Here is a 16,826-nt window from a genome sequence, read left to right on the forward strand (position 1 = left end):
GGCTTCCCAATTAACCCATGAAAGCGGCAAAGTGTTTCTCTCATTTTTACAGCTCAGAGAAAGCAAGTAAATGGCTTAAATGAATGCATCATTAGTTCCAGTGTTGCGCTGTCAAAATTCATCGTCAGTTTACACCCATTTTTGGCAACATTACCCTGAGCCGACATAAATGTTTATATTGAATTGTGACCTTAAAGTGGGATTTCAGCGTAACTCGTAAATCAGTAGCCTTTTTAGATTTTTGTCTTTAATAAACTGTTAGGACATTGCTTGAATTTAATTTTACACAGAACCACAAGGCCTAACAGTTGCTGGAGATGTCAAACATCACTACAGATCAGACCCATGAGCTGTTTATTTGTTGAGTTTGTACTATGGTGAGGATCTGTTAACACAACTCAATGCGGTGATTACACCTTCTGTCATTTAGAAATACGCCTCCTTTACCTCAACTTTCACTGATAAGGCAGCTCATCAGTTTTTTGCTTTTGCTACCAATGTCATTAGGCTTATAACTTAACTAACAAAAAGTACTAAAAAGAAAAATGCCTGTCATGTTTATTTGATGTTTTACGTTAAATGCAGTTTGCAAGACTACGCTGGGCCTTAAGCAGCGTGACAAGAAGGAGCAAGTGGAGCAGTGGCTGCAATCTCAGTCTGACAGGGACTCAGTGAGGTGAAGCACGTAATAAAGGTCATTCCGTAAAGTGGTGTACTTTGTAGATAAAATTGCATTTGATGGTCACTTCATGAGTTTACAGAAAAATGCATTTTCTAATTTATTATCTAGCCATGCACATGGATTTACTTTTGTCTGACCAGACCTAACGTATCAGTCCCTTTGATTTCAGAGGGAGATCTGGGCCAAAGTAACAGGAGAGACACTTTGCAATTCAATCATAATCAATTAAAACATCACCCAATATTTACTTATAATCTTACAGACAAGATCTCAAATAAACTTTCTGTGTGGCTGTAGGTTAAATTCTTTTTCTTTCCTAGTAGTCTCACAGCTGTGTTTTTTAAATACAAGGTAATATTCACCAACATACAGTGGATGCTTCCATAGGACCACTGAAACGCACACTAGCAGAGTGTCTCAGAGGCAGAGCATGTAGGCCTGTTCAGACATTAGGATTATCATCCATGGCATCTCTGTTTATGATGTACTGTAACAAAAGAAATTGCATGAAGAGAGAAAACGCCTGAATTGATTCAGAATATCTGACCTAAACATTTTCTTTCGTTCTCAGTGAGCATTTCTTACCAGAACTCAGCCCAGACATTTTGAAAGGAGGCAGAGTGCAGCTTGTGGTGAGTACAGTTCCCTCCTGTTTTCCCCTGCAGCTCATTTACTTCAACAGTATGACTTGATTAGATTTTTTTTCATGGGGTGGGGGTTGCATTTATATGAAAGTATGCAGTATTTACATTCACCAGTCATAGTCATGTCCTGCACTGTAGGTTCCTCTGCTGGAACCTTTCTCATCAGCTTCGATTTAGAGAAGGGAAGGAGGAGGGGTGAGTCTGAGGTTTAGCTCCATAAAGACACTTTCAATTGGATCAACTGGCTGCAATTTCTTCATTTCACTTGCAGAAATCCCAGTGTCACTTTGGGGCAGTTTGCCTGAACCCAAGAATGATGCTGATGCTCGTGAGGTCTTTGAAGTCGGAAACCACAAGTCCCCCTTTGCCGTTATATAGCAGTTTGAGTTATGATCACTGGCAAGACAAGCTGCCCCCTTCCGTTTCTTAGCTATGTTCAGACAACAGAGCGGCTGGTTGTTGAATGTTTTTAAAAATGATGGACTGCTTGCGTGAGACTTGTCATGTTGAGCCTCATTTTCTGTATTTCTATCTGGCGCGTGCAGGCTGACCCAGCGTACACAGAACAACAACATGTCAGTGGATTGTGGGACAACAGCAGTTCAGCTGCTTATCCCAGAAAACTAAGCAATTATGCTCACAGGACCTCTTTGGGTCACGCAAGTAAGTATTGTAAACTCGACAGTCCTTTTTTTGTTTTCAAGCCAATCTTAGTTGGATTTTTAAATATTTAATTTAAAAGAATTGTAAAAAAAAACAACCCAAAAACCCAAAAACATTTAATGTGTAAAATGCCCCAACATGCAGGAAAAAATTTAATATTCTTTACACACGCAAGCACACATGCACAGAAAATACATTCCCTATATACTGAATATAGGTCGAAAAATATTTTTTTAAAACAGAAAATATGTTATGTCTTGTTGGAAATTTGACTATTGTACATCACAATGTAACCTAAAAATTAATTTAAGGTAAAAAAAAAAAAAGTACAGTGAATAACAACAAAAACACTTTCCTTTATTTAAAGGTTAGTTACCTTTATTTATTATTATCACCTTATATCTGTATTTATATTGACGTTCAAACAGTAGCTGATTAAGTAAATCCCTTTCTTTCTGTGCCGTTCTTACATTTATCTTTTAAGATCACAGTCTTTATGAGCAGCTTCCTGCTTAAAGTGCCATAACATAAGAGAAGGTTGTGCATATATTTATGTGTGCTTGCATCTATGTATAGTAAATGTACATTTAATACACGAGTATGCACATTTTCTTGCGGTGTTTGCATACTTGCATCCATGAGTCTGAGACCTCAGTGCATTAAGCCAGGGATAAAAGCCGCTGCTTTTTCAGCCCAGACTGAGTCCACCGGTCGGCTGCTGTGGGAGGGGAGGGGAGCCACAAGGTCGGGCTGGGGACAGAGCGCGTGAATTTCTCTTCTGACAGGAAACGAGCAGAAAGGGGAAAAAGAAATCAGTCCTTTCAGGGAAAAGTGACTGGCCCTTCTGTCAAGAGAAATGAGGCTCAGGAGTTTGAGTGACAAAGATGCTACTGACAGGCTGGCAGCAGATGACCACATTAAACAAGTCCAGGAATCCAAGTGAAGAAGAGCCCTGTGTCTGTTAATGAAGCCAAATTGGATTTCGATGATAATTTCACAATTCTATCCACGAGGTGCAGCACCAGGACTGAAGGTTGCAATGCTAATCAGGCTGTTGTTCTCCTTAGGAGCACAGCCAGGACTTAGAAAGCCTTTTTGTCTGCACCGATGAAAACAAAAATTATTGAAATTTTCTGGGGTAAATTGAAATATGAATGTATGTGTAAGCATGAGATTTTCTCCAAATGCCAATTAGATATTTTATAAACTTCAAAAAGACGTCCAATTGTCTCCATGAACACATCATATCAGAAGACAAATGTTTCATTTATCCAAAAGTTGAATGTACTTTGCCTCTGAAGCGCCATATACACATCAAAGAGAAGGTTCAAGCTTAGATGGGTCACTTGGTTTGCCATAGCAGTAAAGACTACATAAAAACTAACCTATTTGAATACGATACTTGCCACTTGCTGGGACGGTGCCATAAAGTGCATTTCCAAGCTCACAAAATATTATCGTTAAATGTGCAGGAGAAGCCACTTAGGTTACATATCTGCTCCCTCAATTTTGTCCGCTGCTTGAGCCTAATAGGAGTAAAATAATAGAAAACAATTTGTTTGGTCACAGCGGTTGGGTCAAATGCTTTTTTTTTTTTTTTTTTTTTTATTTGCTTTTCCCTGTACATTTAATAGGATGGCTGCAATACTTTATTACTATTATTAAAATTAACCACATGTGCAAGTTTTGACTATGAACAGACAATTGGGCAGAATTCAGACACCAGATTGACATTTCTGAAAATAAACAGGTCAGTGTGGTGGTATATCTTTAAACTACAATACACAAACCACGAGGAGAGGACATGAGTAAAATCAAAAACTGGCGACGTGTGTTGGGTATGACTTGTGAGCGGAGGGATATTCTATACAGAGTGCCAGCTGTGCAGATATTTGGAGTCAGGTCAGTACCTAAGCCGCATGCCAGACTCCCCACCTCCTCCAGAGCCCTCCCCTGCTGTTTTGCTCCTTGTGTGGGACAGCCATGGGCCTGAGCTCTACACGTGGAATGCATCATTCCTGCTAGAAGTGCTGCCTTTGTTCTGTGTGTTAAAGCTGATCTCCAGGTAAAATGGAAGGGCCTCTGATAAAGCTCACAACACTCCTGGGAGACAGAGCACACAAACCCCACCTTTATCGCAACATCTAATAATTTTGTCTCGAGTCTTCTGAGAGAGACACGCACAGACACATTTTATCTACAAACTAAAGCTAAACTTTAGCTCATTTATTAAAGCTTTACATTTCCTAATTAGCTTTTCTGTTCTTAATCAGTCAGTCAAAAGTAGGAAATTTCAAGGCAAATTAAAAAAATACAATTTCATCATGCATTATTATTGGTAGAAATCCTGCCCTGTAGCACTTTCAGATGTGAATCCGACAAAAAAAAACGAAACCAAAAAAGCAAACAAATTTAGGACAGTGCAACACAAGCCCTATGAGTATGTACCACCAAAGATCCCATCAGAATAGGAAGACAGTTATGGATTGCTGTTTGAATTCTGTCATAGACTGATTTCACATGCAAAATACTCAAGTGTTGCTCTTCTAATTGTCTCCAGGAAATGAAGGCCCATCTCCCCAGCGAGTCACGTCTCCTCCATCAAAAAAAGAGCGTATCTCCTTCCGAGACAACCCTGTCCAGCTGAGTGGTGGCTGGGGAGGGGGCAAGAAAAGGGACAAAGTGTACAAGTAAAATGGGTTTCTATGAGTGCTGGAAATCCTTGAAAATGCTTGAATGTTAATGTTGTATTTTCAAGGTCTGAAATGTGCTTGGATTTTGGATAAAGTGCTTGAAAATGCTTGATGTCTTTTACAATAAATAGCAGTGTGATTGAAACTAACTTCTTTGCTTAGTAGGTGGAGGAATAAACTAGTCTAAAATAAAAACTGTCACTCCCGGGTCTCTTGTGACTCAGACTGTTTTCACGTGTGACACTGAGTCGGACACGACTGCGCCCAACATGCCATGAGGTTTTTCGTTTTAATGAGCGTTGGCTCGAAAATGAAAAATCCGAAGCAAAAACAGAACCAAACCAACGCACAGCGTTCAGCAGACAACACCTACAGCTGTTCATCATAGGAGGGTCTCTGCACCTCCAGGTCACATAACGTGTGTTGTCGTTATAGACGTTAGACCCACAATACACGTACATGTTAATGTTTATGCTAACCGCTAGCTGGCAAACTCACAGGCTAAATGACTGCGAGGCACTGCCTGTGTTAGTGTGGCAATGCTACACTCATTTATGGAATATGCAGTGAACGTATATACAACGTAACTTAACAGTAACATAAGTAACTTTCTGCAGCTGAAACGTTCAGCAAACGTTATCCCACTGCATAACCAGCCAACTTTACTGAGTAAGGCTGTAGCAAAGTGGGGGGAAAAAAAAAGGTTTTCACATGGTTTGCAATCAGCAGGGTTTTAATTTGGTTTCTCGTTCATTTGAAATAGCAAGGCCCAAACATTAGAACCATGTCTTAATATAATGCACTCCACTACAACTCGGTACAGAACCAACACATAGAAGAAAAATCGCCTTTATGATATCTTCAGCGTAAAAAATAAGAAATTATAACCTTGTAAATGTAGAGTTCATGACAGAGCTGCTGCATTAGATTATCCATGTGGTCATAATGTTATGCTTAATGGGTGTATAATGCAGCTTCTTGCTCTACTTGGCACTAGTTTGCGTTGTTAATGCTGTTTTGTTTGTCAAATCCAGTTCTGCTTTGATTTGCACACAACAAGGACAAATGCTCTAATTTTTTACAATTAGACAACAAATTTATTGAAAATGTTTTGTCAAGCGAGTGTGTTTTTAATTTCTTCTGCTATTAAGAAATTAATAAGAAATTGGTTGTTTATAGCATATTTCCTTCTCTTTAAATATGATTTTAAAAGGGATAATCCTTTTCAGTGTTTATCTATTTTCGCAAATATCGAATTTACCGCAGTGCTGAAAAAGCTCGACAACTGACCTTGAAAGTGCTTGAAAGGTTCTTAAATTTGACCTTTTAAAGGTGTCTGACCCCTGAGTGAAACACAAACCCGCCTGCAGCCTCAGCGCCCGTTTTCCTGCCCTGACCCAACGCTACTGAAGGCAGATACAGTTATGGTATTTAAAAACACAAATGTAAACATTGTGCGTCAGATAAATGTACCTACAAACGATGCACAACCATTTCAAATATATCTTCACACGACAGCTTTCGTGCATCACAGCTTTTGTTGTAGTATCAATCCGTTTGCTTGCAAAATTAGCACAATTTTGATGTCTTTTATGAAATGAAATGAATAACTATCAATGTGAAGTAGATATTTCATTCCACCACGAAGAAGACTTTTCTTTAGTTTATAATGCTACTTTATCACTTGCTCTGAATCCCCTGCAGCTGTTCTGTTTAAAACTTGGGCTCCCTCTCCTTAAAATTAATTAAGACCAATAGGACCTGAACCAGCCCAAATATCCTTAGGCAATTCCAATATGCTGATTCTCCTCAAGTATCACTGAATGTAATCGCAGCCAACCAGCACTAAAACACATGGAGCAAAGTCAAAAACCTTCAGCAAATGACACGGTTGATATGCAAATGATGGCAGGAAATAAGAACCAGGACCTGTAATACCTGTGGATTCATGTTTCGTTTAATGCTAAACTGTTGTTTCTGTGCCCGTGCAGTTTCTCGATAGACAGAATAGAACATTAAATATACTGTAGTTTGTAAGCATGGGAAGAAACGTGCAGCTTCCACCATCCCTGTGCTTCTCCCAAGTAAAGATTAGTAAAGGCCGGAAATATCTCCTCATAATGTGGATCTATTTTGCTCCTGCTCGCTAACTGCAGGCTGGAAATTGCTGCTTTTGTCAGCTTAACACAAACATTGGTGTCAGAATGCTGTTTTCTTTCTTTGTAGTCGTGGATTCTGATGCTCTCGTCTGTGTATTTGAATTTGGAGAGCGAAAGCGTCCGTCCACAAACACTGCCCCCATCGGAGGTGGTGAACCTCAGGCTTGGAGGTTCCTCGCTGGTCCGCCGCCTGGAAATGATAACTTAATGAATGTCAAAACAAATAGTCAGAGCTGCAGAGTGGCTCCCTGGCAGGAAATGCATGTCTCTTTATTTATTTTCCTTCTATCTTTCACTTACACATGTCTGGAGGGTGTGTTTTGACTGTACATGAGCTGACTAGGATCTTTTTGTCTTAGAGGGGCATATGCAAGCGATGTGGCGGTCCTGCCCACTCGGGCTGTTTTGAAACCCAAGATCACTGTCGTCCTTCTGGGGGACACTAATTCTTAAGATTCCCGGGGGACACCAATGGAGGCTTTCTCTGTCATCAAGCTGTCATTGTATTTCGATACTAGAGAATTCATACTTTTAATGCACATTATACAACATGTGACACATAGAAGTACTGTTCATTCACATTGTGTTCAGAGTCTCCCTGGCTTTTCTTTTTTTTTTACAACTGCCTGTTCCGAAATTATATTGTTAAACCATCATCCACCATCTGTTTACTTTTGGATTATGGGTAAATTAAATGTAACCAAGACATCCAAAACCCATTGCCTAGTGAAATAAGTCCTCCACCGCACATTTAGATAAGATAAAGAATGTTCCTTTCAGCCCAAGCTGTGCTGCCAGCTTGACCTCAGCTCAGCAAATGTTGTCAGATGGGAGTCAGGCAGAGAGACATTTTGTATCCAAATCAGTCCAAGGACGGTCTTCAAATGCATGAAAGGGCTGTAAGTTATTTTTCTTGGTTTTTTTTTTTTGTAGCTACAAATTTTGTAGGTTGTAAATTTTCGTCGACTTTCTTTGTGCATGCTGTACATGTTGGACATTTTCTGTGAACAACTAACCAGTGGTCTCTTTTATTTAAATGTATTATTGCAGGGTAGCACATGATGTAACGAAGGCAAACATTTACAGACTGTGACATTTCACTAGAGATGCACTTTGATTATTGCTTTAAATTAAGAACCAGCAGCTCTAAAATTGGTTTAATGTATAGAATATATCATTTTAAATGGACTAAAATAACCGAAGTGGCTCTTGAAGTGTGCGGGACTTTGTCTTTATTCCAAAAGTGCAAAAATACTCATTGCACTACACTGAAGCATATTGTCACAATGCCTTTTGAACATATACTTGTAGTAGTAGACGAGCTGAGTTTGAAGAAACCTTGAAGAAAAACCCATGAAAGGCCCAGTACAATTATGATTGGGAGGGAAAACCTTCAAACAGAAAATGATACAGAATTAATCTGAAATAATTGATAATGTAAAAGAACCTTGACTTGAAATCTCACAAACACTTTGGTAAGTTTTTTTTTTTTATTTATTTATTACTGCTTTGTGGCATAATTAGTCAGCTTGCTGAGCCACAATAAAGAAATGGAAATGGATAAAAATCTCCAACTCTCCTGGACCTGTGACTCCACCTCGTAAAGAAACTATTGTGCAGTGGACCTCAGTATAAGTCGAACCTAATGTATGTATCATCCTATATGTTTACATACCAACATACTTAATATTTTATAATGACCCTAACTTCAAATATGTTTTTGAATAAAGTATAATTATAAGAGACTAATTGGTTTATATTGTATTGAGATTGCAAAAAAAAACATGGACAGATAACAATTGACAGTCATTTATAATTGATGTGATTTATTTTAGCCAAATGCAACTGGAGCAAATGTTCTTCCAGGTTTGTCTTCATTGGCATTTAAAGGCTAACCAGCAGGTTCCTTTGGCTACTTGATTCAGCAGTCAGCATGTAGGAAGTTTATACTTGATAATTGTTGTTGTGACTAATTCTACATTTAAAATTAAATGAATACCCGAGAGACATCTATGTTGGTTATGATTTTGCATGTAGCATTCAAAGTGTTAAAGTGGTTTAAGGAAAAAACGTCATGTTGCTGAGCACTTTAGCATTAGCACATGAAAGTTGGCGTGACAAACCTCAAAGCTGGCCGGTTTGATCCGGTTTCAGCCGCAGGTGACCGGCGTCACATGTCGACGTGAGCCCAGATGACCGAGAGCTGATGTTTGTCAGCGCTCAGGAATGTCTGACTCCCTGAAAAACAAACGAGAAAACAAACTTTGAATGCACGAATGCACTGCTTTCCCTTTTTGATACACAGCTAAATGTTCTGCAGACCCAGATGACATAAGTTCCACTAAATGTGTGCTTTTGGGGAAAATATACTCTGGTTGTTTTTATGTTTCGTGGCGAGCCAGAGTTTGAAGACATTTCAGTAGATTGAATTAGACTGAGCGCTGGCTTCCGGCATCATGATGTCATGTTTTTACCCTCTGAAGTGGCACGTTTTGGCCTCTCAGGCCCTGGTTCTGCTGTGCTGGACTGTGCTCAGTCACATTAAGGCTGCATTGAATGCTAATTAGTTCAGTTCAATCACATTTGACCATGCTGAATACTACTTGATGGTATAACAAATTGGCAGCCTGCATGTTTTTATTAGAAGTGAAGCTGCACGTCTTTCCAGGCGGCTCACATGTATGAGCTGCAGCACTTTAAGAATTAATGTGATTTGGCCTGAAGGTGACCAAGCCCCTTCAACTTTACAAAGCCATGCAGCAACTATTGTAGCAGGAATTTCTAGCCACAGACCCACCGCCGTGAACTTTTCACATTTTCTCCTCAGCGTGAGCCAGTGTGCGAGGTCATCTTAGAAGCCTAATAAGACCCCCCCCCCCCTGCTACTTTAGAGCACCTTTATTTATTTTTATTTTTTCTCCTGTGGCACCATGCAGCCCCAGGTAACTGCCACTGACCCTAGAGTGAACCAAAGCGTGGTGTGCATGGCAGGTAGTGTGGCCCTGGGTGGAGATATGGAGGTGGTCGATAGGCTTTGGTTAGTGGTAACATAATTCCTCCAATAAGGAGAAATAGAAGAACCACACTTCCTGTCCTTTCAGAAAACCTCCCTGTTAGATTCTGTGCATCTGCTTGGTTCCATGAAACTCAGCTTCAGCTAGGGATAGGAAGATGTTTGGTATTTAATTCAAGTAAAAAAATAAAATAAAATCATAACTTCATTTAAATCCCATTTTAAAGCTGAGAGATTATTCCTAATAATGTGTTGTTCATACTTAGGCTGCATTTTCACCCGTCAAACTAAAGGCAGTGGTCTTTTGTTCCACTGTAAGTGAAATCTGCTATAAAATGTTCATGTTCTTCACCTGACAAAACCTTATTGATTTTCCAAACACGCACATTTCATAGAATAAACTAAGTTGTAGCAGGACCTGACACACTGTCGTTGACATTAGTTTTATTAGAAATGGGTCAAAATAGCTGCTAATTGGATGCAACCTAAGTGGAACAGTTTAGGAAAAAATAGATTTCAGGTTGACGTCTCGAAAGAAAAAGTTGTCAAAACACCAGGACTTAAAATTCCTTTAGTTAAAAATTGTTTTGACTGAGATTTAAATTGTATGCGCTCGCGTGTTAATGCTATTAAATTGTATAAAATGTCATAACTTTTTTTTGTCATAAAACAATTAGAAGCCATTTTAGCTGCACGCTTTAGCAGCACGTGCTTTTATTGAACTAATGACAGCAAAAAAATATATACATTTTTTTTTACCAATTATAAAATACTAAATAATGGACCACACTTCTAAATGTCAAATAAATTTAAACCCATCCATAGGCTTAAAATATAATATAGAGGGACCAAGGTGTGAGGCCCATTATTTTTTCTACCTCTAAATCAGTTTAACTATAGCCCAACTTAGTCTTCAAAATGATAGAAAATTAAATAAATAGAAATGTATTTACACTGCCACGCGGGAACTGAATGAACTGGAGTATCCAAAGACTCGGGTTAAATCCCATTTGGAGTCACAGTTTGTTGCCGTGGATAAATTATTGCCTCGCTTTGGATGTCTGGGTTGTAAATTAAAGTCGGTTTTGATTGTTTTCTCTCGGAGTCGTCGTGGGTTTAAACTCACTTTAAACTGCTGTTTGGTTTGGATTCAGGGCGTGGGAGGAGTTGGGTGCTGCTCCATATTCAGACAGGAGGACGGGGGGGGATCTTTAAGGATCCCATTCTCGTTGGGGCTATAAAGACGTTGTGCCTTCAAGACCGAGCAAATTAGCTCCATTGGCGAATTATTGCGTTTACAAGGGATCAGTGCGCTCACCGGTGCGCGACGGCGATTAGTCTTTTCTTTTTTTTTTTTCTTTTTTTTTTTAATGGTGACATTTGATTGAAGTGAGCAGATTTCGGGTAAGATGATGGAGTATATGGAGGACAAGTTTGCACTGAAAAGCCAAGCGATGAAGGCCAGCGATTACTACATGGACCAAGTCATGGAGAGCCTGGACAGCGCGCAGTACTTCACCAAGTCCTCCGCGAAATGTGTGCAGGCCTTCGCGCTTCAAGGCGGCGACCACCGCTCCTCGCCCTGCGGAGACCAGAACGGTGCGTCAAAAGTTGGTTTTGCTTTTACACTTAGTTTTTGTTTAGTCTGTTTACTTTGGATATGTTTTATAATTACGTTTTGCTTTTGACGTTCTTAAACCTGTCAAAATAGGCCCAGTTTGATCATACTAAAAACAGCGTTTGTTATATGAAACACGAATAGGATTAAAGTTGACCCAACATGTGGATGTGTTTTTGAACACGCGGGGAAGCAGCAATTGATTTATACTCTACACACGTTTAGTGAGTAGTTTTCATGTTGAAATGTGCAGGTACAGTGTCCTGGTCCATTTATAACTTGTCCCTTGTTCGTTTTAGACAGTTACGTTGTCCAAAAAGCAGAGGACAACACTCTGCACTCGGAGCTCGGCAGGTCGGCGGACAGTTGCTGTGCTCTGCGGGCGTCGCCGGTGACTACGGGCCAGGAGAAAACCGACTTGGATGATATGGGGGACAAGTGCGACAGTAACGTGTCCAGCAGCAAGAAGCGGAGACACCGGACGACTTTCACCAGCGCGCAGCTGGAGGAGCTGGAGAAAGTGTTTCAGAAAACGCACTATCCAGATGTTTATGTGAGGGAACAGCTGGCCATGAGGACGGAATTAACAGAGGCCAGAGTGCAGGTAGTTTATCACCTTTTTATTTCTTAATTCACCTTCAGAGAAAAGAAAAGCATTAAATAACGAGACGTCACCGCATTTTATTTAATAGTCGTTTTTTTTGTCATCGCACAAGAATTATTTTTATTTCAGGCTAGTTTTTAAAAGGACGTTCCAGTCGTTTAGGCTTTTATTTATTTATTTATTATGTTTTGAAGCAGAACCCAAAGGCCATCACACACACACACACACACACACACACACACACAGTTATTATTTAATTGAATGTTATTCTTTGTTCTCTTTTTGCCAACAAGGTTTGGTTTCAGAACAGAAGAGCGAAGTGGAGGAAGAGGGAGCGCTATGGACAAATCCAACAAGCCAAAACTCACTTTGCGGCCACTTATGATTTATCAGTGTTACCGAGGACTGACAGCTACACACAGGCAAGTTGTGTTCCGCGTTTTCTTCCACGACATTCTTAACGTCAAAATAATCTGGGGATAATTCAACAAAACATTCTGTATTGAGGTTATTGGATGTTTTTTTATGGATAATTCAACACTTTTCTCTGAGTCCTTTCTCATGGAATAATTCACGTAGATCATAATAAATTGCATAAATCCATCGCCTGCCATCGCTCCACAGTTATTCACCTATTATGAAATGCATCTCCAGATAAGAGTCTGAACACTGATTAGAGACTCGGCGAGGTGTCATGGTGGAATTGATGGCCTTGTATCAGATTTCATGTTCGTGGAGCATTTATCTTGTCGGTTTGGACAAAGGTCAGGTGCGAGATGAGGTGAGAGGAGATGCACGGTGTCAGTTTGTCCTTTGGGTAGGTGTTCCCTATCAGGAAGGGAGATTAGGCCTCCGAGTGTTGCTGAGCCTTTTGGGTTTTCTTCTCCGACGAGTGCGTGCCCCCTTTAAAAAAAAAATAAAAAATGAATTGTAGAAGTGTAGTCACAGCTCTGTTATGCCCTGGCCCCAGACCAGGTCCGAAATCTGGTGGAGTGTCTCTTATTTTCCCTCACACATGTTTCTGATACACAGCCCCTGGATACCGGCCATGCCCTCTCTTCCAGCTGATCCACGGTGTGGGCAGGGGTCTCCCTGAATACAGTAGACATGGACTGCGTTCCTGTGGGCTTTTACCGACTTTCTTTTTGTTGACTGAGGTTTTTGGCCATTGTTGTTGCTTATGGACAAAGATTGAAGTGGATGGCACATGGTGTCAGGGCGGCACAATGCTTTCTCCAGCGGGCAACGCTGACTGTTGCTCTTCACCAAATCATAAGTTCTTGTCATATTTGTTACAAACGTTCTACAAATTAAACTTTGGTTGAAGTGTGGTCCTGTGCAGCTGCAGTTTTTCCGGATTTTCGGACAAATCCGGAGCAATATGAATGTACATATATTTTATTTTATTTTTTATTATTTTTGTTTTCGTGTAACATTGAAACTGTATTTATTTGTGGAAACGTCCTTGACAATAATGATTGAAATTTGGCTGGAGATGCATGTTGCAGTGGCACATTTCAGCTGTGTCGTTTTGAGCGAATACAGCCCAAACTAGGAACAAATGAATTTGCATGCCGTTCACATGCGGCTCGCTCCCGCTGGCTTGTTTTCTCAGGTTGATTGAAATGTTGGCAAATGAGACTAAATAACCGGCCTCAGAGTGAATGAAGTCATTTTACAGACATGCTGCTCAGTGGCTTTGTGGACTGGAGCTCCTGCTTTAAAAATCCGGCATGGGGTGTTTACTGGGTGCCGACCAGATGGGCCCCTATCTCCTCCTGTCCGGTTTCTGTCTGTGTAATAAAATGCCCCAAAATTAAATAAAATACAAAATAAAAACGCGAACGAACCTGATATAATGAAGTAAAAAAAAATAAATGTAAATAGCCCTTAAATCACAGTAGACACTGAGTGTTTCTGGTGCATTCGGGTCGTTTTAGACTTCGACAGTTATTGGTGGTAATTTCTTCACACTGCTCGTAATAGTTGACAGCGGACAGTTTTCTTTGCCTGGATGTTTGCACACTGTGGCCATATTGCGCTCGAGTAAAATAAGATCAGTGCTTTTTGTATATTGTTGAAAGTCCTACGCAGTTTGGACTGTGCATATTAGAAATCTTTGCTGGGACTAAACCTAAGGTTCTAAATCTTTCCCCGCAGCACCACAGGTTCGGGTGTGGTGCTGTATACTCCTGTTTCTGTTAATGGCAATTTATTTATCTTATTAATTCAGGAAATGAACAATGACTTATAACAACTGCCTGGACAGCATCTAAATGTGCTCTTTCACCCAGCAGATCCCCAACAACCTGTGGTCCAGCCCTGCTCCCGGAGGCTCTGTGGTCTCCTCCTGCATGCTGCCCCGAGGCTCTCCGCCCTGCGTCACGTCCTACTCGCACTCCCCTCGCTCAGCCAGCAGTGGCCCCGATCACGGCTACGTGGCCTTCCCCAATCAGCAGAACCAGCTGGGTCACGTCTCCCTCAACAACTTCTTCAGCGCGGACTCCCTCCTCACACCGGCCGCCAACGGACACCACACCTTCGAGACCAAGCCCGAGTTCGAGAGGCGCTCATCCAGCATCGCTGTGCTGCGCATGAAGGCCAAGGAGCACGCGGCCAACATCTCCTGGGCCATGTGAAAAGGGTCTCCCGTAAGATCTGGATAGTGCGAAGAATTGGTTACAATGTGTGGGATGGACACAAGTGTCCAAAAGCTCCGCATTTCCTAAAAAGCTGCAAGCTCATAAGCTCAGGTTAGGAAGACAACAATACTGAAGCAGATATACAGGAAAGCGTCGAGACAATCAGTCAGTCTTTTTTTTTTTTTTAAAGAGATGGTCTAGCTGTACATATAGCTTCATAAAGCAATGCATTTATATCTCATTCAGACATTCAGGATACTGTCCAGTGCACTGTAACAAGTTTCCTCTCTGCTTTTCCCATGTGGCTGATAGACGCTTGTTTCCTATGGAGGCGAGAGCTGTGATGTAAATAAGCTTCAAATGTCCTCAGTTTTTACTGGGGGTCGCGCAGTCCTCAGGTGAGACGGAAACAAGTGTCAGAGGGAGGGGAAGAGAAAAACGGATGTGGGGGGGGGTTAAAACGTGGATCCCGAGGGAGTGGTTCCGTCTTCCAAGCGCACCGTGAATAAGCTTTCTTTACCCGCGGCTTTCAGCCCAGGAGCGCCGGGACAAAGTGACTGGACATCCTAACGTGTCTTTGTGCTTCGAAGCGAAAGCTCTGAGGATTATGTTATGTTGTATAATAGGAAGCATGATAAAGGAGTGTCACGTGACTCTAGAATGACTGCACTTTTTGATTAAAAAAAATCTAAATAATAAAGAGAATCTGTGTTTATTTCTTATTGTCAGCAAATCCCACGGAAGGCCTTGGTTGAAATGACTAAAACACCTGTCTGCAGCTGGAAATCTGGAATGACGCGCTCCCTAACAACTGCACTTCATGCTGGCCGCGTCCTTAAGCAATGTTTCCCATTTCCATTCCATTTCCCCCAAATACTAAAGTATAAAGTGACCCCAGCATTAAAATACCACCTTCTGCAAATCTGCCTTTGTTTACAAAATGTGACACTGTGTTTCTCTGTGCAAAACACATGAGTGAGATATTCATGTATCGGACTGTTGATACTTATGTAGTAGGATCAGTTCCTTGCTGGACTTTTCATGGGATTTGTTGACAAGAGGAAACTATAGAGTATAACCCACCCTTTCCTCTGAACTCCATCCAAAACCTCAACCTTCAGCTCATTAAATGCAGCTAATCTCTTCATTCATCGGTTCTATCTGTGCCCATGTGGCTCCATCTCTACATTTCTCCTAAAAACGTCCAGCACTCGTGCTTATAATCTGTCATACTGTCGTGTAATTGGGAGCATGTCTCCTTTCTCCTCCGTGTCCTTACTGACATCATCCTTTTGTTTCAGCCTGTGATCACAGTCGGTGGTGGAAGGCGGCTCAGGGAAGCCCTCCCGATACGAACGGCGGGCTTGATTCAATTAGGACTGTAACTTGTGTCAGATGCGTTTGTTTGGACACAAGCTGGTTTCCGTCATGTGCTTCCTGGTTGATGCTATTGAAAAAAGTATAGAATCCACGTACAATATCTGCACGCATCATAACAAGAGGCTTTGATGTTCGAGCATTTCATGGAAACAGTTGCATGTGTTCCCTGATGTTGAGTGAAGTGTTTCTTGGTTTTCCTCTGGTCATTAAAGTGAGACAAATTGTGTATTCACTGCATCGTGCTTTTTTTTTTTTTTTTTTTTATTATTTCACGTTAAATGTATATCTAAGTTATGCCCTGCGAGAGGATAAACTGAGTGTGTGTGATGAGGAAAAGGGTTTTGTTCCAGTTTGCCCGTCATTCCTTCTTAGCGGCCCCCAGTAACCTTAAGGCAAAGTACAATAAAATGGCTGAACGTAGGACAATTCACCCATTTACAGTCATCGGAGTTTTACATTTAGCCAACTCCTCCAATTCAATTCAATTCAAAGATTTTCTCTTTGAAAGGTTTTTGTGCTTCTCTGATTTCTAACCAATAAGGGTGCGACTGTCTTTGAGACGCCACAGGCTTTGACGCAGCTGTCACACGCGGTTTGTGCTCAGGTGAGCTTATGAACTTATGATGGGAGAGACCCTCCTCACTATAGCAACAACCAACGGCTTTCATTCATTCAGTCACACACTTAAATCCATCCACTGTATGTTTGTGTCCTCCCAACAAGGAAAA

The 16,826-nt window shown here is 41.0% G+C and overlaps 2 protein-coding genes across 4 annotated transcripts in view; both read left to right on the plus strand.

Annotated features, from left to right (window-relative positions):
• The window catches only part of lrriq1 (leucine-rich repeats and IQ motif containing 1), a 37,489-nt gene extending 27,751 nt beyond the window's left edge, over positions 1 to 9,738 (plus strand). For both annotated transcript variants that reach the window (XM_067493608.1, XM_067493607.1), the window contains exons 23-26: positions 586 to 676; positions 1,254 to 1,314; positions 1,872 to 1,989; positions 4,550 to 9,738. In XM_067493608.1, the coding sequence (XP_067349709.1) occupies positions 586 to 676; positions 1,254 to 1,314; positions 1,872 to 1,989; positions 4,550 to 4,683 (404 nt within the window). In that variant the 3' untranslated portion in view covers positions 4,684 to 9,738. The remainder of the gene's footprint in view (positions 1 to 585; positions 677 to 1,253; positions 1,315 to 1,871; positions 1,990 to 4,549) is intronic.
• Positions 9,739 to 11,128: 1,390 nt separating this feature from the next.
• Positions 11,129 to 16,341, plus strand: alx1 (ALX homeobox 1). 2 transcript variants are annotated; one of them, XM_067493609.1, is made up of 4 exons: positions 11,129 to 11,453; positions 11,772 to 12,076; positions 12,370 to 12,498; positions 14,374 to 16,341. In XM_067493609.1, the coding sequence occupies exons 1-4, from the start codon at positions 11,264 to 11,266 to the stop codon at positions 14,713 to 14,715; spliced, it is 966 nt and encodes a 321-aa protein (XP_067349710.1). In that variant the 5' UTR covers positions 11,129 to 11,263; the 3' UTR covers positions 14,716 to 16,341. The 2 variants fall into 2 exon arrangements, with proteins under 2 accessions (XP_067349710.1, XP_067349712.1); XM_067493611.1 differs by having other exon boundaries at positions 11,255 to 11,464.
• The last annotated feature ends 485 nt before the right edge of the window (positions 16,342 to 16,826 follow it).

The sequence above is a fragment of the Channa argus genome, chromosome 23, assembly GCF_033026475.1.
Source record: "Channa argus isolate prfri chromosome 23, Channa argus male v1.0, whole genome shotgun sequence".
Taxonomy (NCBI): Eukaryota; Metazoa; Chordata; class Actinopteri; order Anabantiformes; family Channidae; genus Channa; species Channa argus.